This window comes from Panthera pardus, unplaced genomic scaffold (assembly GCF_024362965.1).
Source record: "Panthera pardus isolate Hobbes unplaced genomic scaffold, ASM2436296v1 HiC_scaffold_3, whole genome shotgun sequence".
Taxonomy (NCBI): domain Eukaryota; kingdom Metazoa; phylum Chordata; class Mammalia; order Carnivora; family Felidae; genus Panthera; species Panthera pardus.
This window is the reverse complement of record NW_026526876.1, coordinates 50,176,203-50,200,752: the sequence shown is the minus strand read 5'-3', so window position 1 is coordinate 50,200,752 and position 24,550 is coordinate 50,176,203. Positions and strand designations below refer to the sequence as shown.

The 24,550-nt window shown below is 39.6% G+C and overlaps 1 protein-coding gene across 6 annotated transcripts in view; it reads right to left on the bottom strand.

Annotated features, from left to right (window-relative positions):
* Nucleotides 1-1,751: 1,751 nt before the first annotated feature.
* The window catches only part of TADA2A (transcriptional adaptor 2A), a 52,949-nt gene continuing 30,150 nt past the window's right edge, over nucleotides 1,752-24,550 (bottom strand). For 4 of the 6 annotated variants that reach the window (XM_053892381.1, XM_053892382.1, XM_053892384.1 and 1 more), the window contains 8 exons: nucleotides 17,755-17,818; nucleotides 15,628-15,671; nucleotides 12,237-12,347; nucleotides 10,019-10,090; nucleotides 6,865-6,997; nucleotides 6,246-6,289; nucleotides 4,107-4,180; nucleotides 1,752-2,620 (listed from right to left, as the gene is read on the bottom strand). In XM_053892381.1, the coding sequence (XP_053748356.1) occupies nucleotides 2,435-2,620; nucleotides 4,107-4,180; nucleotides 6,246-6,289; nucleotides 6,865-6,997; nucleotides 10,019-10,090; nucleotides 12,237-12,347; nucleotides 15,628-15,671; nucleotides 17,755-17,818 (728 nt within the window). In that variant the 3' untranslated portion in view covers nucleotides 1,752-2,434. The remainder of the gene's footprint in view (nucleotides 2,621-4,106; nucleotides 4,181-6,245; nucleotides 6,290-6,864; nucleotides 6,998-10,018; nucleotides 10,091-12,236; nucleotides 12,348-15,627; nucleotides 15,672-17,754; nucleotides 17,819-24,550) is intronic. The other 2 variants (XM_053892383.1, XM_053892385.1) reach the window with 2 other exon arrangements.

The following is a 24,550-nucleotide window of genomic DNA, read 5'->3' as shown; positions in this document are numbered from 1 at the left end:
AAAAGGTCTTTACTGATGTCATTGAATTTCAGGGTAAACGTTCCCTCTTTGTAATGATATGGCCTAAGAGAGACCTGGATTAGTGTAGCTGGTTTAAGGCCAACTCCATCTAGCAGCAAAGGGGAAGGATGGAATATACTTTGAATAGCTCTGAATTTTTAAGAACAAGAAAGGCCTTCCTTTGGTGATACGAACATGGAAGAAAATAATGTACTTAAGCCAGCCACATCAAATATCAGCAAGTGCTTTTCTGTTATAAATGCACAAAGATGGTGATGCAGTGACTGAAGAGTACCCTTTACCCCAAATATGGCTTGATCCTTGAGAAACCTTAACCACAGTAATAATCCTACTTTCTAAAATCCAGTCATTTGAAATCACAGCCTTATTTTATTATCACTATTTTCAACTCTGCCATTTTCCTCATCAAATCAACTGATTCCCCAGTTTTTTCAGAGTTGACTGGTCCCAAGGTTTCTACAAGACTGTCCTCCCATCTCCCACTCCTAACTACTACAGCTGCCCCCATGTCCTAGCCAACTACACCTCTTGGTACTATCTTCCTCACTCCTACTGCTGCCTCCACATCGTCCTCCACCCACCATGTCTGGAACAGTCTCCCACTTCCATCTGCCGTTTTCTCTCTTCTCGATTGTTTCATTGCTTCAAGAGCTCACCTCTCTCAGGAAGCCTTCCTTAATCAAGACTAAGGACTCTTGGGACTACAACAGACATCACTTGACATCCATGTCTAATGCACCCCCCACTTTAGAAGAGGAATTAGTTTTCAGGAACAAGAGGCAATCCCTTTATAACCAAGTAGGGGTGATGGTGGTAGAAGCGTACATTTTCTAAGAGATATGACAATGCAAAAAAAAGGGAGCATTTCCACAAGCCACCCTTTTTCAGATTGAAGTCTTTTATTCCAATTTCCTCTGATCCTAAGAGTTTCCTTTTTTTTTTTTTTTAACGTTTATTTATTTTTGAGACAGAGCATGAACGGGGGAGGGTCAGAGAGAGGGAGACACAGAATCTGAAACAGGCTGCAGGCTCTGAGCTGTCAGCACAGAGCCCGATACGGGGCTCGAACCCACGGACCGCGAGACCATGACCCGAGCCGAAGTCGGCCGCCTAACCGATGAGCCACCCAGGTGCCCCAAGAGTTTCCTTTTCATTTATAACCCCCTAGATAAGTCTATCAGCAAGCTGCATGCATATTTGTATCAGTCAAAAAGTTTGAGCAAATACTTCCACCAAAGTATATATTTTAATTAGACATGTTGAACGCTGAAAGAACTAAGGAATCAGTGAGCTACTGAAGGCTATTTGTGCAGATTCTGAAATTCTTTCTATATACAGCTTTGCTTCTAGCAGAAATGGAATAACCATGACTCTGCGTTTGGCTTATTTTGTAGGAAGGTTTGAGGATCGTTTCACATATGGTGGGGCTACTCACCCTCATATCTAGTGAGTCTCATATATGAAACTGCTTTACTTTTGTTTTAAAAGTAGCTTTTATTGCAGGCTAGCCTGTCACCATTGAGAAATCAGGGCTCAGGTCTCAATCCAAGCAAATGCTGAGGTTAGTTGTGTCATCTCCATCCTCAAGGGCTTGGTATCCTGGGAAACCCACAGTAAGACCAGGGTGACTCCGGGACACACATGTTAGCAGAGACAGTGCAGCGTGATGAGGCAGGCATTCAACACCCTAAGTGTGCTTTAGTTACCAGAATATTTGACACACCCACAAATTAAGTAGCAAAACATTTTAATCCATTAATTCTAAAAATAACAGAGACATTTTAACATCCGGTGCCACCTCCTCAAAAGTCTACTGCAGATTAGACAGTCAGACAGCAATGTACAAAGCCAGACATTAAAGGGAAAGATGTAGTTTGGGACAAGACCATCACGGGGAAATTTTCCTTCCCTTTGCTCATAAACAGAAGATGTCAGCTTAAGAAATCTTCAGAAGAGAAAGCTTTCTCATGCTCCATAACCTTTCTCTTTATTTTAAATCTTTCTGTAATGTTTGAAGGTGAAACAGATAATCAGAAAACCAACCTCCCAAGTACAAAGATCTGAGCTGGACTCCTGGGACTAAAGACTGGTTCATTTCTATTTCTACCAACACTCTGATGTGAGGTACTATGGTTCTTGTTTTAGCTACAAGAGGTGTTAGGAATAAATGCCCACTCACATTTAATAATAGCTTATCTAGCACATAACTCTGCAGCACAATACCAACAACAGGAGTGTTTTAAAGCAGGGCAGAGAAAAAAGTAGGTATTAATACAACTTAAGGTTTCCTTTGTCCTTCCCCTCTTTTTACAATGAGAATTCAGCTCAGAAATGAAACTCTCCAGAATGCCCGTACTGTCCTTTGGCCCACACATTCCAAACTTGTGATTTCTGATTGCAAGCCCTCAGAGCCTCAGGCTTTAGTGATGTATCCTTCTCGGATGAGGAAATCATAGATTTTCCGCGTTTTGTTCACATCTATCTTGATGAGTGCTCTTGCCTGTGCCAGTCTCAAGCCTCCTTGCTTGTTACATTCGTTCAATAGAGCAGATTTGTATTCTAAATAGGCTCCTGGGACCAACCTCACCATCTGACAGAGCTGCAAGACACGGCAAATTTAATAAACATTAACATCTGTCATTCTCGTAATTTAATCCAGTAGGTATAGCCAAAATAAAATTTAAAAAGTGACATCAACCTCCAACTATTTATAGGAGCTGCTGGGTGGCCGGACCACATTCCATTTAGTCTCTTCCTTGGAGAGAATACTCCCTAACGACAGACACTCAGGAAGAGAAAACCAGAGTATGATGCTGGGAGAGCCTTTAGTACCTGTCAGCTGGCTCACCTGGGTTTGTCAAGGAGTTCCAAGTTTGTGTCCAGAGGAGCAGCCTGGGTCCACACAACTCTTGGCCCAGCACATTCCAACACAGCCAGTCAAGGAAGAGCCACAAGGCACAGTAGGGGCGGGGGTGCAGATACTTGGATTCCCAAGTGTGAATCACATTATTTTTAGTATCAGCATAAAGTAGTTGTCCCTGCTTTTGTGATTATATTTCCTACTTTGGAGGAGGAGGAAATATAGAGACCTTGCGAAGAGGCTATTTCAGCTGCTGAAAATCTAGAAAGCTGGCTCCATTCCAGTTCACCTGCCACAGCATCTCATGACAATGAGCAGTGTGAGGTCACCGTTTGTGGGTAAGGATAAAAACTGCTTGAAACCCCAGGCCATTCAATACTTGACTCAGAATGGCCTGTGACCTTCTTCAGCAATACTTAAATATAACAAACACTTCTGTCTACTCCCAAACTAATCTTTACTGTTCCTGGGGGATAAATTAAAAGACTAACAGCCCCTACCTACTCCATGACTCTTCCTCACTTGTCTGGAGTGGCAGATGGGGAGACTGATCTTGGGAACTGGAAGAGGAGCACATGAGGAGCAAAAGAGGAACTCCTCTTTTGGAATGGACTTCAGCACTGTGCACATTTTTTTTGAAAATACTAGAGGAGGACTCTTTTGAGGCTGGATTTAAATTTTTAAGACAACCAAAAGTAATATGAAGACGAGTCTGATGATTATAGTGGAAAACAAAAGTAGGACATGGCATTTTTAATCAAAATTTGTATGTGATTATATATGATGATGCAGCCCTTTCTTTACGGCTTATATACATGCTATGGAGACAATTATTTGAATAAGTGTAGGACTTATCTAAGTGACCATTCTAATAGGAAATAAACATTTTCATATAGGAGTTATTTTAGATTTATAAAAAATTAATTTCATTCACATGAAGCACTTAGTAAAGTATCTGGTACATGGTAATCCTCAATAAATGATGGCTGCATTGATTAGATTTATATATCATATGGTCTTCGAATGGTAGGGTGCTAAGGAAAGGAATTCTCTGAAACTTGCTGAGATTAGCTCTTCAGCTCTTTAAATTGTAGGACAGACTACAGCTATACATGTATGTCACGTGAGCAGAGCCAAACGGGTTGGATCCTATAATGTGTTTTAATGACAATTCAATGAATAATCAACTCTACTCTCTTTCCTTTAGCCCCCTTCTTTTTGTTACCTCCTTTTCTTTTTCATTCAGCTTCTCTGTGCCAGGGAGGCCAGTGAGGTTCAAGGGTGGTGCACTTCGTCTACCTACAGACACAGAAAAAGGTATGTATTTTATAGGAGTGCCAATTCCTCAAGTGTAAAGTAGCAAAGTCCACTACAGCCAGGCCACTTAGGTACAAGATCACTATGTCCAGCTGTAAGAAATCTCTCCCCAATACCTCCAGCCTCAGTCTGGTGTGCAACACAGGCACCCCAACGTTCACCTGAAAATATAAATGGTAATTCACATGCCCTTTGCTCTGCTAAAATACACAATTACATATACCTAAACATCAAATATGACTATTCTTCCTAACCCAGTAGGAGATTCTAAAATCTAAAGCCCAGATGTTATCCAGTTAAAAAAGGTCATATGCTGCCTCACTTGACAGCTGATGAATGGAAATAACAACTCTGCAGGAGAGACATTTCCTAATCCTCACTACTCTGCCAGGAGTACAAGGCAAACATGGTAATTAACCAAGTACCATTTGCCTTCAGATCAAAGGCAGACTGTTAGGCCAGCAAAAGGCCCTTCTTATTTATTATGTGAGGGAATATCTGTTCCTTCCAAAGTAGTCCTGTTTACCTGAAAGATACACACAGAGGAACAATGAGCCATTATATGGCAAACTAGAAGCTGAGGTGAACTCACACATGGGGAAAGAAACCCAAGTATGAGGTCACTGCTCAGGATGGGAAGTTTGATGGACAAAAGTTTTTGGTTTTGTTTTGAATGTATATTTAGGATTAGTGGGGAGATAGATGGGCTGGGTTAGGCAAAAGAAAAGTTTTATTGGTGTTGACTTTTAAGAGGTGGGGAGAGAGAGGAGGGACTGTTATAGGCTGCTCTGCTAGAAAACAGGCTTCTCTATAGGATCAACAATGGGATAAGGGGTTCTCCATAACCAACAGGTCTAGACTTACCCTAAACACTAAAAAAGGGAGACTAAAATCATTTAGTACCTCAACAAAGTTACCAGAGGCTAGGTTGTAATTAATGATCCAGACTTTCTACTTTGCACTGCCTTAGGACCAACTGAGAACATGAAGAGGAGCAAGGAGTCTCCTCAACCTAAAATAGGGGGTGAGAAAGGCTAACACCAGCCTTGGAAGCAACAAAGAATAAATCAGTACAGAATAAATGCTTCAGAAAACACAAATGCCAAATTATTAGTTATTATCGTGTCACATTATTGCTGTTTGTATTTCTGTATGTAGATTCAGGGGACAGGATTAGAAGTATGAAATTTGTAAAATAAAAGTTGGATTCAGCTGTCCTGACTACTCTCTAAAAAGGCTCTCTTTTCTAAGTATTAAGAAATAATCACCTGAAACAAAGGAATAAATTTTTTAAAAAGTATTCCTAAAGTAGCCTTCTCTGAGCCTGGTCTAGACCCTGAACCTGAGAGACTTTAAATGGGATCAAAGGTCTACTGTTTCAAGCGTGGTAAAAGTGCAGGTGCATCATCTTTCTGACCAGCTCAGGCTCCACAGTAGCATGGTCTGTGTGCTCTAATAAGGGAAAGTGGCAAATATAGCATATGGAGCATGGGTGAGAATAACCACCAAGAGAACTGGCAAACAAACACCACAATTTTGGATCAGAAGTCTAGAACTTATTCCACTCCAAATTACCATTCACTGATTACCAAGAACAAAGGATTACCAGATTATCATATGGTTTAATCTTGCTCTGTCAACTAACCCCAAAATAGAGGACACACCCAAAGAGGTAAAGATAACAAACAAATACCTCAAGTCTCCAAATTATTAAGAAATCCTTGAATTTCTGCTCAGGATACAAAGCCTTTAATTTACCCACTGTGGGACAAATCTCAAAAGCTGTGGTAGGTACAACTGCAGCAAATGAACTGCTCATGAGCATTGGTAAAATAAAGAAAACACCTCTCTGGAGCTCTTTCTTCCCTTGTCTCTGTACTCAAACCCTGAAAAGACTGAAACTTGCTAATGTTTACAAACTGCGATAACACTTACCATTCCTCTGCCTAAGCACACTGCTCACAGAAAGGGGGAAGGGACTACTGGGTGAATCCCTAGAATGAAAACTTCACAATCAAGTCTTGCTCCAGCCTGGAAAAATAATTACCTGAATTCGAAGCCATCGGAATAGAAGGGCTCAGGCCAGAATCACTAGAACAAAGAAGAGGAATTTAACTAATGTCACACCAAAGACGGCAATTTCCAAAAGCCCATGTGGGCTGGGTGCCATTTATTAGGTTGGTTACTTTAAAGGGATGTAATGAGACAGACTTCACTGTTTTACAGGATATCCTACTATACTAAACAGGGAAAATACTGTACTAAGGGAAATCTGTTCCGTGGGGTGTAAGAAATTACTTGGATTTGTTAAGAAGACCTCTTAGTCTGGAACATAATGGAGACCAATCACAGGGAAAGGACAAGGACATGATTCACCAATGGAAATCATTCCAGTAGATATGGGGGAGAGAGGAGGCATGGATGGAGGAATTTTCTAATTTTTAAAAATAAGATCAAAGTAGCAAAGTAGGGGGGGGCAGCTATGTTCCTCAAAACAGTCAGTACCACAGTTCTGAGATAGACTGCTAAAATTTTCTGAGTTTTTCTAGCTACCCAATTATTACTCTTCTGCCATGTGGGTGGGGTACCCACGGAAATGTCTGAAACTACAAGTAAAAGCCAAAGCATCCAAGAAGATGCTCCTTCTTCCTGGACTAATTACTCACATGTCAGCTTGCCGGCGGAGCCACTGCTGGCAAGCACTACTGTCCTGGATGTACTGGAGAACTTCGGAGAGCATGGTGCGTTTAAGGCGCTCCTCCTCTCGTGTCTTCTTGAGGTGATCATAGGTTCTGGCACCTGAAGGTGTAGATGACACATAATTGCAATGACAATGCAGAACTAACTGAAGGGCTTCCAAACTGACCAGCAAGCAGTTTGCCTTTATTTGGTTTCCTTTGCAAAACTGCTTCCACAATTATTGTTCTAAGGGCAACGTGAGTTCCCTCAGTTTGAAATCCCTTTTTTGACAAGAAATGATTAATATTTTTATTCTTTTTCTAGCTTTAAGAAATCTGTGGACAGGGGGGTGCCTGGGTGGCTCAACTGGTTAAGTGTCTGACTTTAGCTCAGGTCATGATCTTTTGGTTTATAGGTTTGAGTCCCACACTGGGCTCTGTGCTGACAGCTCAGAGTCTTGAGCCTGCTTTGGATTCTGCGTCTCTCTCTATGTCCCTTCTCCACTCACACTCTGTCTCTCTCAAAATCAATAAATAAACATTAAAAAAAGGAAAAGAAAATAAAAGGAAAGGAAAGAAAAAAGCGAAGAAAAGAAAAAAGAAAAGAGAAGAAAAAGAAAAGGAAAGGAAAGAAATGGAAAGAAGTTTGGGGGCAGGGGCACCTGGCTGGCTCACTCGGTGGAACACGCAACTCTTGACCTTGGGGCTGTAAGTTCCAGCCCCATGTCAGGTGTAGAGATTACTTAAAAATAAAATCTTAAAGAAAAAAAGAAAGAGAAATATGGGGGCAAAAACCTGCAAAACAGAGAAGTACAAAGAAAGAAAGAGTCACTCATATATCCCACTTCCAAAGAGTAACTTAAAATACTATCATATTTGCATCCTGTTGTATTTTTTCTATCTATATGTTTTCCGAAGTTACACAAGGGCTATTAAGCATACTGCTTTAAAAACCAATTAAAATTACAAATAAAAATAAGTCCTCATTGATTAGCACTATTTCTTTCCCTTCTTTCCCAGAGGCAATCAATATTGGGTAATCAAAACTTGGTATCAGTGTCTCTTATGTACATCTTGTCAAACAAAAGCTGTGTGGTGTTTTCTACACGTTAAAAAAGCTGTACAGATTCCAAAGTTCCAAACCATATTCCATAAAGCCCAGGATATCATGAAAATATTTCAGGGGTTACTGTAAAGAGCAAAGACACCACCACATACTGGTGGTCCTGGGTTCCATACATGACCTGTACCACCGGAATTCAAAGTAGTTTCACTTTCATCTTATTTATAGACTAGGCTCTACATAAAATTCCATTTTGAAATGGTTTCTGTTGTTAAAAATAAAGAACCATTACACGAGGCTGAATTTACACCCAATAAGGCTACTTCTTATGGGAAGTGGGCAGTAGCTTTCAACCAACAGGAAGGAGGGAATGTTAAAGATCTTTCCAATAAAACAACAGAAACTGCCATTTATTGAGCATTTGAGCCAGGTACTGTGCTATGTGTTTATGCATTATTTTAATTTAACCTTATTAGCTCTAAGAGACTTGGAAAACTGAAATCTAAACAGAGTTACAAATCTGGTAAACAAGAGAGCCAGAATCCAAACCCAACTGGCCCAAGTCTAGACCTTAAGCTTTTAACTACTGTAATCCACTGCCTTCTCTTATGACCTGGGTCTACTACAACTACCTCTTTAACCACTTTATTATTTTATTATTTTTTAAAATTTACATTCAAATTAGTTAGCATATAGTGCAACAATGATTTCAGGAGTAGATTCCTTTGTGCCCCTTACCCATTTAGACCATCCCCCCTCCCACAACCCCTCCAGTAACCCCGTTTGTTTTCCATATTTATGAGTCTCTTCTGTTTTGTCCCCCTCCCGTTTTCATATTATTTTCTTCCCTCCCCTTATGTTCATCTGTTTTGTTTCTTAAAGTCCTCATATGAGTGAAGTCATATGATTTGTCTTTCTCTAATTTCACTTAGCATAATACCCTCCAGTTCCATCCACGTAGTTGCAAATGGCAAGATTTCATTCTTTTTGATTGCCAAGTAATACTCCATTGTATGTATGTGTATATACATACATATATATATATATATATACACACACACCACATCTTCTTTATCCATTCATCCATCGATGGACATTTGGGCTCTTTCCATACTTTGGGTGTTGTTGATAGTGCTGCTATAAACATGGGGGTGCATGTGTCCCTTCAAAACAGTACACCTGTATCCCGTGGATAAATGCCTAGTAGTGCAAATTGCTGGGTTGTAGGGTAGTTCTATTTTTAGTTTTTTGAGGAACTTCCATACTGTTTTCCAGAGTGGCTGCACCAGCTTGCATTCCCATCTTTAACCACTTTAAATCTGTTTCTTCATTACATGGAAATAACAGTGCCGATCTCATAAGTCTGTTATAAGAATCATAGTGTAGGGCCTGGTGCATGGTGAAAGATGTTGGCTGCTATTAATATAAGTATTATTACCACCTCAAAGAACTGGGATGCAAGCATGTAGAACCATTTGAAGCTTGGTTAATACAAATGATCAGACCATGCATTCACAAAATTTTAAAAGGTTGAGGCTAAAATTCAGAATATAAAATCCTTTTCTTAGAGGCCATAGCAGAATCCCACATCTAAAACAGCACCTCTCTTTTGTGTTGTCACTTTTATTTTACCTGAGATAACCATATAAGGGTATTTATAAGGATTATACACATGAAACTTTACTGGAAAGATCAAAAACTCATTTCAAAAAAGGAAAACTTGTTTTAAAAAAATTCACAAAGCCAAAAAAAAAAAAAAAATCCACAAAGCCTCAGAGACTTCCTTTATGTGTTTAGAAGACACTTGCAGGGAAACCTGGGTGGGTTAGCTGGCTGAGCATCTGACTCTTGACTTCAGCTCAGGTCATGATCTCATGGTTGTAAGATAGAGCCCTGCATTGGGCTCTGCAGTGGACATGGAGCCTGCTTGGCATTCTCTCTTACTCTCCCTCTCTCTCTCTCTGCCCCTCCCCCACTCACATTCTCTTTCTTTCCCTCTCTTTTTCTCAAAAAAAAAAAAAAAAAAATTCTAAGAAGACACTTGCCCACTGATATAATGTGTAACTTAAGCATACTTACTACAAAAATTGGTAATGCCTGCTGTTCTGTATTCCTGGAGCCTCTTGATCTCCCTTCGGAGTTCAAATTCCACTGTTTATCCCAAAAGAATGAAGGAGAAAAATTGGAAAGCCAAAATCAACATTAAGAGGAATACTTCTGCTTTTGAGTATTTTCAGTAATTCTGTCTTATATAAAAGACTGGGCAATTACATTTGGGAAATCCTATATAATGATGACATTTCATTAGAAATTTTACCCAAGAGGGGTGCCTGGGTGGCTCAGTTGGTTAAGCATCCAACTCTTGATTTCAGCTCAGGTCGTGATCTCATGGTTCATGAGTTTGAGCTCCATATCAGGCTCTGTGCTGACAGTGTGGAGCCTGCTTGGGATTCCCTCTCCCTCTCTCTCTCCCCTCCCCTACTCACACTCTCTCTCCCTCAAAATAAATAAATAAACTTAAAAAAAAAAAAGAAATGTTACCCAAGAGCTCAGAAAAACCTACTCTAGCTATCTTTTGGCTACCATCTCCAGCTGGAGAAAGCAGCTGGAAACGTCTCCCAGAAGGTGGTACAATGAACTGGCTGAATTCATTAGCTACAGAAGTAACGAATTAATTTTTTTAAACAACTAAGTTTCCTTGCTCTGTTTATCCTCTATTTATCTATCCAAATAACCAAATTCTTTTATAAAAGCTATCTCTGCTATTACTTGATGTGGCCCTTTTATAAGCAAAGGACAAAAGCTCTGTGCTCAAGTCCCAGATAGCTTCTTTACAGCTTTTCTCCTATAGGAACAAAAGAGCATTGTTTTCCATAAACCAAAGATTTCTGCTTCCTCTGAGTGGACAGATCAGGTTGTATTGCTTGCGTTATTATGTGATAGAACATTCAAATTTGGGTGCTTTGAAACAGAGGATGAAGGAAGAGCCCAGACAATTCATGGGGTGTAGTTCTTTGGAGTGACACATGAACCAGGGATGGCACAAACTGGGACAGGAAGTAAAGGATCAGTCACCTAGTGCAAACCACACAAAGAATGCCAACCAAACAGGGTGTTTGATGAGGACAACCACCCAGGCTCAGATAAATGCCTATAATGCCATGCAACAAATAATTGCATGATGAGAACAGGATAAGAGTCTTGGTAAAGCATTTTCCCTAAATTTGAGGGTCAAATACATAAATCTCACAATGAAACATACAGACTAAGCTGCCCAGTCCAGATTATTTTAAAGTGTAGGCCTTACTGCCTTAACAACTTCAATTTTTTTATAGTGAAAAATCAAATAGTAACTGGGCAAAGGTCTCTCAGAAAGATAGGCAAGAGAATGATGGAAGTACTGGGTTGGCTCGGTCGGTAGAGCATGACACTCTTGAGCTCAGGGTTGTGAGTTCGAGCCCCATGTTGGGCACAGAGATTACTTAAGGAAATAAAAAAAATATTGTTTTTAATTAGAAAAGGGAAAGAGAGGGGGAGGGGAGGGGTACCTGGGTGGTTCAGTCGGTTAAGCATCAGACTTCAGCTCAGGTCATGATCTTATAGCTTACGGGTTCGAGCCCCGCACTGGGCTCTGTGCTGACAGCTCAGAGCCTGGAGCCTACTTCGGGTTGTGTGTCTCCCTCTCTCTCTGACCCTCCCCTGCTCATGCTCTGTCTCTCTCTCTCTCTCTCTCTCTCTCTCTCTCAAGACCAAATAAACATTAAAAATAAATACATTAAAAAAGAGAGAGAGAATGATGGAAGTACTACCTCCATGAGTCATCCAAATCTTGTCCCCATTTTAAAAACTACTCTTAATGCTAACGTATTTATGAATAAAATGATATGATGTCTTGGATTTGCTTCAAAATAATCCAGTTGAGCACGGGAGAAGAGGGGGTAATAGAAATGAAACTGGATGTGTTAATTGCTGAAGCTGAGTGATGGATACATGGGGGTTCATTACACTGTCAGACCTACTGTTATATATATTTGAAAACTCCCATAATAAAAAGTCAGGGGAGAGACTATAAAACTACTGTTTATCTGGGGAAAAAAGAAAGCTTCCAGGCTTTTAACCTCTTTTGTCCCACCCCCAAGTCATTTCAAGGTAATAAAGGGGAAGAAAAGATAAAAATATTCATTTATTTATTATTTATTCATAGAACTTCACCTAAAACATACCATTATCTCTATTTATATAAACACACACATACACAAACACACAAATACTTGCACAAAGTTCAAAAAGCACCTACATGCATGGCTTTCAATGAACTTGTCATGTTCCACTGGCCCCACTATCCTTGCAAATCGCCTCATTGTTTCATAAAGGTCTTGGACTTCCTTGGGATACCGCCGTTCCATTACTACAGAGAAAATAAAACACAACCATGCCATAGAGAATATAAAAATCTCTAAGTTAGAGTCTGTGTTTCTTTTACTAGAAGTCAAATGGAAGGATACTATGCCTAACCTCACATGACTAATTTACCCATGACAGGAAGCAAACAGGAAAGCCAAGAATGCAAAACATTAATCATAATGATAACAGCATCACAGTGACTATCACACAGGGATGCGGTTATCACTGGAGAATTGAAGGTCATCTGCATTACTGAGCACCCAGGTGACCTCCGCACCTCAGTCTGTTAATCTGTACAGGGGCAGGGACTGCTGGCAGTAATGGGAAAGACAATTAAAGGCAGATCATGCATTCTTAGGAACAATGTTGGGCAGAATTTTGGAATGAACTACCACAGGAAAACAAGGGAAGTGCATGTAGAAGAGGTAGGTTAGCCTAGAAAAAATGTGTGCTCTCTTTCTAATGAAGTTATATTTTGAGAATTATCATCCAAGTAAATGGTCATAGCATCCTGTGTATACAGGTTCCTGATCCTCAGGTAGTTAACTCTGAGGATCACTAATGACCAAATTTCTAATAAAAAGAAGTATCAGTGAAGAGGATGGGGAGTAAAACCTACGAACAATTAAGTGGTAGGTTGGAAGTGCCAGGAACTGCTACTTGGTCATTTCCATCAGAAGAACTACACCAAAACCAGGTGATTAGATGAATTAGTAACTACTGATTAGATGAGCTGATCAGTAACTAAACTAATTCTGCGTACTTTTCCACTATAGATACAGGCTTTCAGTTAAGATCGTTATTGAAATTGAGTCTCTTTTCAGCTCCATCTCTTCCCTTATAGGAGACACTCTTATCCACAAATTCCAGGTGCTGATTTGATGGGCAGCCACAGATTATTTTCACTACCAAAAAACTCCCAAAACCAAAAGCAAAAAAAAAACCCTGCAGGGATAGTACAGAAAAATTTGGAGTAAAAATTTTAAATTTGATGGAAAAACCCTCTGCCTACGATATGAAGGTCACATACACTCACTATAATGGTAGTTGAAAACTCTGAAATCACATTGCACATGCTGCTTTTTTCTCAGAAGCAACAGAGCCTCCTCTCAGCTCTACACGTACAGTTAAAAGAATAATCAAGCTAAACTGACCTGTGTTTACCAGCTGAGAACAGAATTTACATGAGTCAAGTTCTACTATGAGTAAAGGTCAAAATCCTATTGACCTGCTATTGAAAACCCAGGCATTCAGACACAGGAACCCACTACTGTAGCTACAAGAATATGACCAATTATTGTCTATAAAAAGGGCAATGAAAATCTGATTGTGAGTTATTTTTGCAAACCCACAGTTCTCAATGAGGTTAAACAGGCAAGGAATATAAATTGATACAACCATTTTTTGGAAAGCAATCTGGCAGCACATGTCAAGCATTTTTAATGATCATATTCTTTGACCTACTAACTCCACTTCTGGGAATCCACCTTAAAAAAATTCTATGGGACACGTGAGTGGCTCTGTCGATTAAACTTCCGACTCTTAAAAAAAAATTTTTTTTTAATGTTTATTTATTTTTGACAGAGAGAGAGACAGAGCATGAGCGGGGGAGGGGCAGAGAGAGGGAGACACAGAATCCGAAGCACGCTCCGGGCTCCGAGCTGTCAGCACAGAGCCTGACATGGGGCTCGAACTCATGGACAGTGAGATCGTGACCTGGGACGAAGTCAGACACCCAACCGACGGAGCCACCCAGGCACCCCTAAACTTCCGACTCTTGATTTTGGCTCAGATCATGATCTCACGGTTTGTGAGCTCGAGCCCTGCACTGGGCTCCGCGCTGACAGCAGGGAGCCTGTTTGGGATTCTCTCTCTCTCTGTCTGTCTCTCTCTCTCTCTCTCTCCCTGACCCTCCCTCGCTTACTCTCTCTCTCAAAATAAATAAACATTAAAAAATTCTAAATATATATAAAGCTTTATTCACAAATGCACCAGAGAATTATGTATGATGATTTAAAAAACTAAATATCTAATAATAAAAGATAAGCCTATTACTTAACTATTAAGAGTGACATCCTCAAAACACCACAATCACTTGAAAAAGTGTAACAGAAAGTGAAAAAAAATGTCACATTATGATCACAAAAACATTTAACCCATGACTGGCTGACCTGCACCCTATAATGGCACAGAGTGTCAAGCCCTATAAAATTCTATCAACTAGGATACAAAGCACAATAATCATCAGGTACTTTTACAAAAAAGAATACATATGAGTATTATAAACATTTCTATAAAAATGTTGTAATTATCAGATCATAATTCTTATTTGCTGAACAAACTGCAGTGTAGAAGAAGAAAAAGTACAGGGACTCTTTCTGCTCAGCCTAGGTAACTTCAATATTTAAAACAGTAACATCAAAGTGAACATTCACTTAAAAATCATTATAGTTTCATTCTCACCATCATACAGAGCTAAATGTCTTCTGTGTCCACTACCATGCACAATACGGGTTGACTTTTTCCATAAAAATGTTTAACAACCTTATGATCACGGTTGTGTTTAACATATAGTTCCTATCCAGTTCCAGAAAATGACCCATTAATATTCATGCTGTAATTACTATACTACTTAAAAAAAAGGAATTATATAAATGTTGATCAGATATTAATGATTCTTAACTCTCACTATGTAACAGAACTGCCTTAAAGATATTTAAAAAAAAAAAATGTTCTAGCACTAATCCTCAGAGATTCTGAATTAATAGTCTGAGTTGAGGGGCGCCTGGGTGGCGCAGTCGGTTAAGCGTCCGACTTCAGCCAGGTCACGATCTCGCGGTCCGTGAGTTCGAGCCCCGCGTCAGGCTCTGGGCTGATGGCTCGGAGCCTGGAGCCTGTTTCCGATTCTGTGTCTCCCTCTCTCTCTGCCCCTCCCCCGTTCATGCTCTGTCTCTCTGTCCCAAAAATAAATAAAAAACGTTGAAAAAAAAAAAATTTAAAAAATAGTCTGAGTTGATACCCAGGCATGAGAATTTTTTAAAGCTTCCTACATGATATGCTGGGGCGCCTGGCTGGCTCAGTCAGTAGGTCATGTGACTCTTGATCTTGGGGTCACATATTAAGCCCCATGCTAAGTGTGAAGATTGCTTAAAAAAAAAAAAAAAGGCTCCGGATTGATGCTAATATGCAAGTTGAATTAAGAACTACTGCCATAAATGATTTGTTCAAAACTGTTCAATAATGTTGGAAGAAATTTTAAAATAAAGAAAGCAGCTAATACTTACACTGAAACTTTCTAAGGTTGATTAATCCATGGTCTCTTATAATTCTAGGATGAAAACCACAATAATGTTTATTATAATTAGTTTCACATTTAATACTTCTTCCACATGCAGCTTTTACTAGGCATTTGAAACACTATGGGGTGGAATATTGAGGTTCAAAGACGTCACTCCTCACAAGTTTCTGAAGGGCAGTGAGTCTGCTAACACAATTTTAGGCTTTCAACCATCATATATTTTTCCTTTCCTTGGACATGGTAGACTCTCAATAACTATATGCTGGATGAATGAATGAACACTCAAAAATACTGAAAAACACATCTGTAACTTGGCATGAAACAGAAGGGAATCTGTGTCCATGTGATAAGAATTAAACTATTCAATTTAGGGAATTGATAATTGAGAATAGCCATTTAAGGGAAATAGCTAAACCATAAAATGGCACCATGATCATACATTCAACATTTATAACCGTACATGTGTACATTCACATAATGCTTTAAACCTATTTGAAATAAGTATCATGCATGTTTAATGGAAGTGTCTCCATAAAACATAAGATCAAACAGCAACCTCAACCACTGAGTTCTACAGTACTGTTGAGCTTGAATTATGTGTTTTAAGCAAAACAGAATTTAAGTAAACCATGTGTCTGGAACCTTTCATTTTATATCACATGTATTTATTTATTTTTTTAATGTTTACTATTTTTGAGAGAGAGAGACAGAGAGCAAGCAGGGAAGGGCCAGAGAGAGAGGGAGACACAGAATAGGAAGCAGGCTCCAGGCTCTAAGCTGTCAGCAGAGGCCGATGCGGGGCTCAAACTCACAGACCGCGAGATCATGACCTGAGCTGTAGTCGGCTGCCCAACCGACTGAGCCACCAGGCGCCCTATCACACGTATTTATAACTAGTAATGAAGCTTCTCACAACAATTGGATAATTTTCTTCAGCACTTCTCAGAACACACAGAGAATAAGCTTTACTTTAGGTCACATCTTGGTCCCTCAAGAGTGCCTCCCAAGTCCTATTCCTGTTTTTGTTGTTGTGATGTCACTGTGTTTCTACTCTGTAACATCATGACAACACGCATTCACACTCATACCCTCTGCATACCCTTCTCTGAATTGTTAAAAGTCTCTGTAATCTAACTGCTAAAATTGTCTGGGATCTATTAATTTCTCAATCTGAATGTATGCTTTTTGTTCTGCTGCAAAGAGAAGGAAGAACTTGAGAGTGTCTGAAAATTGTTCAGAATTGTTTTGAAATCCTCCTGAGTAAGACTTCTCAAAAAAATGAGCCATTAGAATGGAGCATTAAAGGAGCACTTGGGTGGCTCTGTTGGGTAAGTGTCTGACTCTTCATTTCAGCTCAGGCCATGATCTCATGGTTTGTGATATCAAGCCCCGTACTGGGCTCTGCATTAACAGCATGGAACCTGCTTAGGATTCATATTCTCTCTCTCTCTCTCAATCTCTCTCTCTCTCTCTCTCTTTCTGCCCCAATACCCTGTTTGCACTCTCTCTCAAAATAAATAAATAAACATTAAAAAAAATGAGAGCATTAAAAGAAGCATAACAATTTGATAACAACTTGAATTTAACTGTTCCTGTTTTCTTTAAAATAGTGTACCCATATTAGGGGTGCCTGGGTGGCTCAGACAGTTAAGTGTCTGACTCTTGGTTTCGGCTCAGGTCATGATCTCACGGTTCATGGGTTTGAGCCCCACATCAGGCTTCATGCTGACAGTGTGGATCCTGCTTGGGATTCTCTCCCTTTCCTTCTTTCTGCCCCTCCCCTACTTGCTCTGTCTCTCAAAAAAAACAAAAAAAAAAACAAACAAAAAAAAAACCACAAAAAACCCCCACAAAACAAACAAAAAAACAGTGTACCCATATTATTCAATGACCATCATAACATCAAGAAAAGGTAAGGAAGGTGGAGGCAAAAAAGCAAAAAAAGGACAAGTATTATTACCTCCATTTGACAGATGGAAAAATTAAGGATCAAGGAATATCAGTGTCTTCCTCAAGGTGACAAGATGAGTCACAGGTAGAATGTTCTTATGGGCTATATGTGGTATTCAATACTCCATACCTGAAAGAAGGCAGGATGGTTTTCTGTACTTACTTTTTTCGCCTTTGTCTCTCCTTTAACCTGGAATGATAGATATCTACTACAGCCATCTTCAGAGCTATAAACAAACAGACATACACATAGATATAAAGCCAAGACAAAAATAAGTCTTTTACCCAAACTGTCCTAAACTTTGAACGTCATATTGCTTACTATTCCACACACACTGGTCTAGGAAATTTGTCTCTTGGAAACAAAAATGTCCTAGGATACTGAATTTATCAGTAAATTACAGTGAAGTTCTTTTTTTCCTGTGTACACATCTTATATGGCATATCCTACAGATAACAACTTGTACTTTTTACTGAATACCTCTTTTGGCCATGCCTTGTCAGGTATATTACTAGCTTTAATATAACAGGAGTCTGAACTTTGGTGACACACAGGCTAGACATTGCATCTATTAGAATAGCCATAAAAATGAATACTGACTGGAGTTATGACCTCACAGGCACAAGTTCAGTAGACAATGTCAAAACAAGACTGATGTAAATATCGTATAGGAGAGACATTTTCCCAGAGTAGCAGTTTTGAGTTGGGGAGCAACAACTATTTACGGGATGGTTTTGCATTCAGTACTAAAAAGTTCCACTAGGGGCGCCTGGGTGGCTTGGTCGGTTAAGTGTCTGACTTCGGCTCAGGTCATGATCTCACAGTCCGTGAGTTCGAGCCCCGCGTCGGGCTCTGTGCTGACAGCTCGGAGCCTGGAGCCTGTTTCAGATTCTGTGTCTCCCTCTCTCTCTGCCCCTCCCCTGTTCATGCTCTGTCTCTCTCTGTCTCAAAAATAAATAAACGTTAAAAAAAAAAATAAATAAAATAAAATAAAAAGTTCCACTAAATAGCCTAACAACCCCAAAGCTATGGCCTGCTTTGCCACCCATGTTCCAATCCTTTCCTGGCTTTAGTCTCATGTTAAGGACATGGGGAATTAGGAGAAAACAGACAGCAAAAGGTTTCCTCAATATAATAGTTCTGGTTCTCTCTTTCCCCAGCCAATTTTTCCATGTTCAGAGTTCTTCAGGGTTCTGTTCTCATCTTTCTTTTCACCCCTTGCCTTATTCCTATAAACTCAGCCACTCCTATGGTTCTGGGTACCATCAAAAATATAATCTCACACTCAGATATTTATTTTAAGCTCCAGACCCTATCTGGATATCTCTACTCACATGTCTTCAGTTACAAACTTATACTCTACCTCTTCCCCAAACTCTGCTGTCCAAGACAGAAATCAATGGGACTCTCCCTCCTGTCTCTCCATATCTAGTCAGTGAGTCTTATCTATTCTGAATGCTTCAGTCTCTCAAATTTCTCTCTTCCTATTTGTCCCTAATCCTATTCTTTAGCTTAGCCATCTTGTGTCCCCTAGATCACTTCATGTACTCTTTTAATAACTCCATTCCTACCTTATTCTAATTCAACCCTTCATTTACCCTTCAATTCACCCTTCATTTACCCTTCAATTACCTTCAGGGTAATGTTTTTAAGCATAATCCGCAGGTGTATTTTCCTTGTTGATAATTTTTCAGTGGCTTCCCATCTACTCACTGGAGTTCAAACCCTCGCATATTATATAAAACCTCTTACTGTCTTGAATCTGCCTATTTTCCCAGTCTCATGTCCTACCATTCCCTTATATGCCCTATATACCATGCACGCAAAACAATCTGCCCTAGATCACACAGCTGCTAAGTGCAGAGCAGGTATCCAAACCCAGACAGTCTGGTTCTAAGGCCTCGAGTAGGAAAGACACTGAAACCGCCCAACATGTTTACTTTCTCTGTGTTAGTCCAAAATTCTAAATCTGGCTTATCTAACAATGAAATATGTGTTAAAAAAACACTCAGAAGTAAAAAGTCCCACAAGTGTATAATCTGAAGACCCTCTAAAGTTAAGAAATAAAGACCAACCATTAACAGCTCTAGAAGAAAATATGAAGACTACTTAACTTAGCACTATGCTATATTAAACAATTCTTCTTATCCATAATCTACGATTCTGAAGGAAACTTAAAATTTAATGATTTTAGTAGATTCTGGAACTATCTTAACAAGTTGTTAACTTGTTATCTCCTTAGAATTTGTGTAAGTTGAGAGTTTGGTGGGTTTTATTTTAATTACTGAATGTATTCACAGAAGAAAGAGGCTCTAGAGCAAACATAATGACCTGACATGTGTCCTTTGAAAAATAAAATATGCTATTCAAAGGTCAGGTAGTATAATTCTTAACACACCAAGTCTCACAGCAAAGGATTTAGAAGATATGACAATCACATCTTCCAGGATAGTGAGCTTCATTCCAAAATAGAGCCTAGAGCCTCTGTAATACTGATAAACAAAAAAGGTAATAGAATATCATTGCTCATCAGAAGGATGTGTGATACAAATTCAAGTTTACCCTATGGGGGCAATGAATCAACACAGATTTACATGTTATCCTAGAGTAACTTTTAAACCTTATTTTCAAATATGTTCCTATTTGGAACAGACAAGTTAGATCTACTGTAGTTGAACCTCTTCTCCCATTCTATCTCCAGCTACCTTTCCCAGTAGTAGTCCCTGAGGGTACCTCCATGAACAGTCTGAAACCCACTTCTGCTTCCTTGAAACTAGATTTTCAGGCAGGAAAAAAAATGGAACCAATCAAGTAAAACAGTACACAATGGCTCATTAGAATCATCAATTTCTTTCGCCAGTAAAAGCAATAAAAGTTGAACAATGTACAATTCTAATGCACTGTCAATACGGTATCCCTGGATAAGATAATAGAAATAAATTCTGGATACTCCATCCTGACTCATTACTGTGTATCCCACTGCTACCTGCCCTCAAGATAGTCTCAGATTAGAAGGAAGAAATACCAAAATCTAACAAAATCTAATCTATGGGCAAATGTACTATATATGTAGGTAACTTCAATCACTGGGAAATGACCAGGAATATTTTATATAGGCCATTCTGCCTTGAGTCTGAGATAAAAATAACATAAGTTCTAGCTGGGTGATGTGAAGAGGTGAGTGGATGCATCATTTTTTAAAGTTTATGTATAAAGAAATAAGTATTAACTACTATGGATTTTTTGTTCATTTCTAGTAAGTTCAAAAATTAAACAACACTCCTTTATTTTTCCTTACAACTGCCCACAATTAAAAAAAATCAATAATATCAGAATCAAGATTTAAGGCAATGGTTTTCAATTTTTTTTTAGGTAGGGGCACCTGGGCGGTTCAGTTGGTCGAACATCTGACTCTTGATTTCGGCTCAAGTCATGATCTCACGGTTCCTGAGTTCGAGCCCCACAGTGGGCTCTGTGCTGACAGCATGGAGCCTGCTTGAGATTCTCTCTCTCCCTCTTTGTCCCTCCTGTGCTCTCTCTAAAAATAAATAAATAAACTTAAAAAAAAAAAAAACAAAACCTTTTTTTTTTTTTTTTTAGGCAAGACTCTCTCTATAAGTGAATTCTTGATTTATAGGGCTGTTCCATATAAAAGCCCAAGTACCATGAAATACCCCATATACTGCCATTGCTTTCTAACGCACTGCTGTAGAATGATAGGCTCCAGACTGCTATGCTGGTGGAGATGCACTTTACATGCCTGTGTGGTGGAATAGGCAGGTAGGATCAGGGAGAAGGTATGTCTCTAACCAAACACAGGTTTTATATCGGACTCTCTTTTTCATATGAGAAATGGAATTACGTAGTCAACAGTTCAAGGCAGAAAGAGATACCAAAAACAACAACAACACAAAAAACTAAGTAAACAGCTAACACACCCTGAGTATTTATCATGTTCCAAGCTCTTTGTATATCTTATCTCATTTATCTATCTAATAACAAGATGACTTCAATAGGAAAAACATGACTTGAAGGTTCAGTGAAATTATTGGTAATTCTGAAAACACATTTCTGTAATTTTTCTAAGATGTTAACATCTTATCACATTGTTTCCTGAGACTTGGGTGGGAATGACTTAATTAAAACAGGAAAAAGGGGTGCTTGGGTGGCTCAGTCGGTTAAGTATCCAACTCTTAATCTCAGCTCAGGTCTTGATTCAGGGTCATGAGTTCAAGCCCCACTTTGGTGGAGCCTACTTAAAAAAAAACAAAACCCCAAAAAACAGGAAAAAAACAAAGAGACTATGTTACCAAAAAAAAAAATCTATAAGTACTGATGATTGGTTTCACTGCTGGATCATTTCAGCAGTTTGAACTGTGCAACTGGTTCTGGAGAACAAAGGGAAGGAAAGGCACACACAGAAACAAATGGAGAACTGGAATTCTCCCAGAGGAAAATGCATATTTGAAGCTGTCTCTTTTCTTTATAAAGCACCCAGATAGCAGCAACTGATTAGAAAATCTCAACTACATGAATAACCCAGGGAGGACCACAGCACAGCAGGCAGACAGAAATGAGAAGGCAGACAATGAAAGAATGAGAATCACTTGGTTCACATTCTACTTAAAGTGGCTGGTAGTTCCAGCAAAGTGGGCAAAGAACCAGAGATCATTAAAAACAAACAAACCCAAACCACCCCTAACCTATTCACTCCTGAAATCTCAGCTTTGGGATAAGAACTGCCTCCCTGTGATTACAATGGGGACTGATAACAAAGTTTCCAAACGGCTAGCCTTAAAATATTTCAAGAAGTGGGCAGAAGTCAGAGGCAGTTCCTTCCCACTGCAGTGTATTTCTAACATTGTTCAAAATAGCTGGCAACATGTCTCTGTTTTCCTGACAGAAGGCACTTACTGCTTGCTTGGCAAGAAAACCAACTCAGAGGCCTTAACTGCAACAAAGCCAATCAAAATCCTGTGCACAAACCTGTGACTCAGGTATTCCCCAGAAGCAAAGCTTTTTAAAAGTCATCTTTCCCAAAAGCTTGTGGTCAAGATGTACACAATTAATTCTGGGAGGGAAGGAAGACTATGTGACCTAATTGTTAAAGTCAGGAACTAGGAAGCCTAGGCAAGTTACTTAAAGTCCTTTGTGCACTTTCCTGAATGTAAAATGAGAAAATACCCACCCCTACTTCTGAGCAATGTGGTGAAGCTATAACAAATGTGACATCTCACAAACACAAACACACAAAAATCCAGCAACAAAAATGCAAGGTTGTAAAGACAATAAGTATAGAACAGTATTAAGAACATAGGCTCTGGAGATGGCTCTGCCACTGGCAGGCTAAATGACCTTAGGCAAGTTACTTGATATTTCCATTCTTTAATTTCCTCATCTATAAAATGGAGATGATGATGATGATGATACTGAACTCACAGAGTTTTGCTAGGATCAAATGAGGTCACATGTGTGAAAGGTTTAGCATGGCAAACAGTAAGGGCTATATGTAATAGCTATCATTAGTAGTAGCATTTATGTCTAAAATATCACAAAACTTTACATGCTTTACATGCCTTTAAAGGAAAGGGCACTGCCAGTAGGTAAGTAAGTAATATGTAGTGACAAGGCTGGACCTCTGATCTACAAACCATTAAGGGATCTAAAGGCTGATGATATGAGCCAAAGAAGTTAAGGGGGGGGGGGGGGGGAGGCAGGGGAGTATCCATGCTTAGTCAAGAAATTTTGCTGAAATTAGCTTTCCAAAAAGAGGGAGTGTAAACTGTCCTAATGGGCAACCCTATGAAGCGGTGAAAACACCAACCCAACACATAGCAAGGAGCTCATAACGCCTGTTGCTTGCCTAGGTTATGGGACAGCAATTAGAAGATGCTGCACTCAGGATTTTAGAGCCTGTGAAGCCCTGGGAAAGGGGAATCCATAAACCTAGGAGATATTTTCCCAAATGAAAGCAGACTAGGGGGAGATGGCCTCCCAGAGAAAAGGTACAATACTGTGTCATCTGCACTGAGATCCCAAACGTACCATGATACAGTAGAGTGCCAAGTTATGTCTTCTGCATCTCTCTTTCTGAACCAATAATTTCTGCTTATTTCAGTAAAATATATGATGGTGTCATTTAGGGATCCCAGAACTTCCTTATTTTCTTCCTTAGACACTGCTTCACCTGCAGTATCCTCTCCAGGCCCAGCCTTCTGGTATGGCTGGAATGCAATTAACCTCCATTGTGTCCCAGGCCTCTATAATGGACCATTCAAACCCATCATATTAGACAAATTCCATGAATCATAGCAAAAGTCTTTGGGTGATGAAAAGGGCTTGGTGGCATCAGCTCTGGCAAAGAATATAAAACCTAGCCAGTCTGTTTCCTTGCAGTAGTTATGTAAGTGAGGGAACATAAAAGGAATGTTATTAATGCTCAGTAATATTGAAAATATAATGGTGTAATGGAATGGTAATAATACCAATCTCAATTATGTGCCATCTTTCATTGGAGACATTCACACTCTGACTAATCAGTGTTACCCCTTCTTTACAGGCAGTGGACACAAAGAAACAGCAAGCAAGATTGCAAGGACTTGCCCAAGATCACAGTGACTCAGAAGCAAGCCTGAGGTAGAATCACTGCACAAAATATGTGCCCCTCTCTCTGTTCTAAGTACGCTTAAAAAGCTCCTTCTTGTTCCTTCTTGAGTGTTTGTAGGCTCCAGTCCCTCCCCTTCATGGAGTGTTCTGGGAGAAAGCATTCAGCTCAGGGACCATACAAATGTCACACTGGACAGAGGGTCACGCTGCCAGAGGAGAGAATATAAGAACTCTAGAGCCATAAGCAAAGCATTCTTTTGTGGTACCAGCATGTCATCTCTCAGATCTCAAGCACTGCCAAACTTCTTTCAAATGTTAACATCTTTTAAAAAGCACCCATCTAGGGGCACCT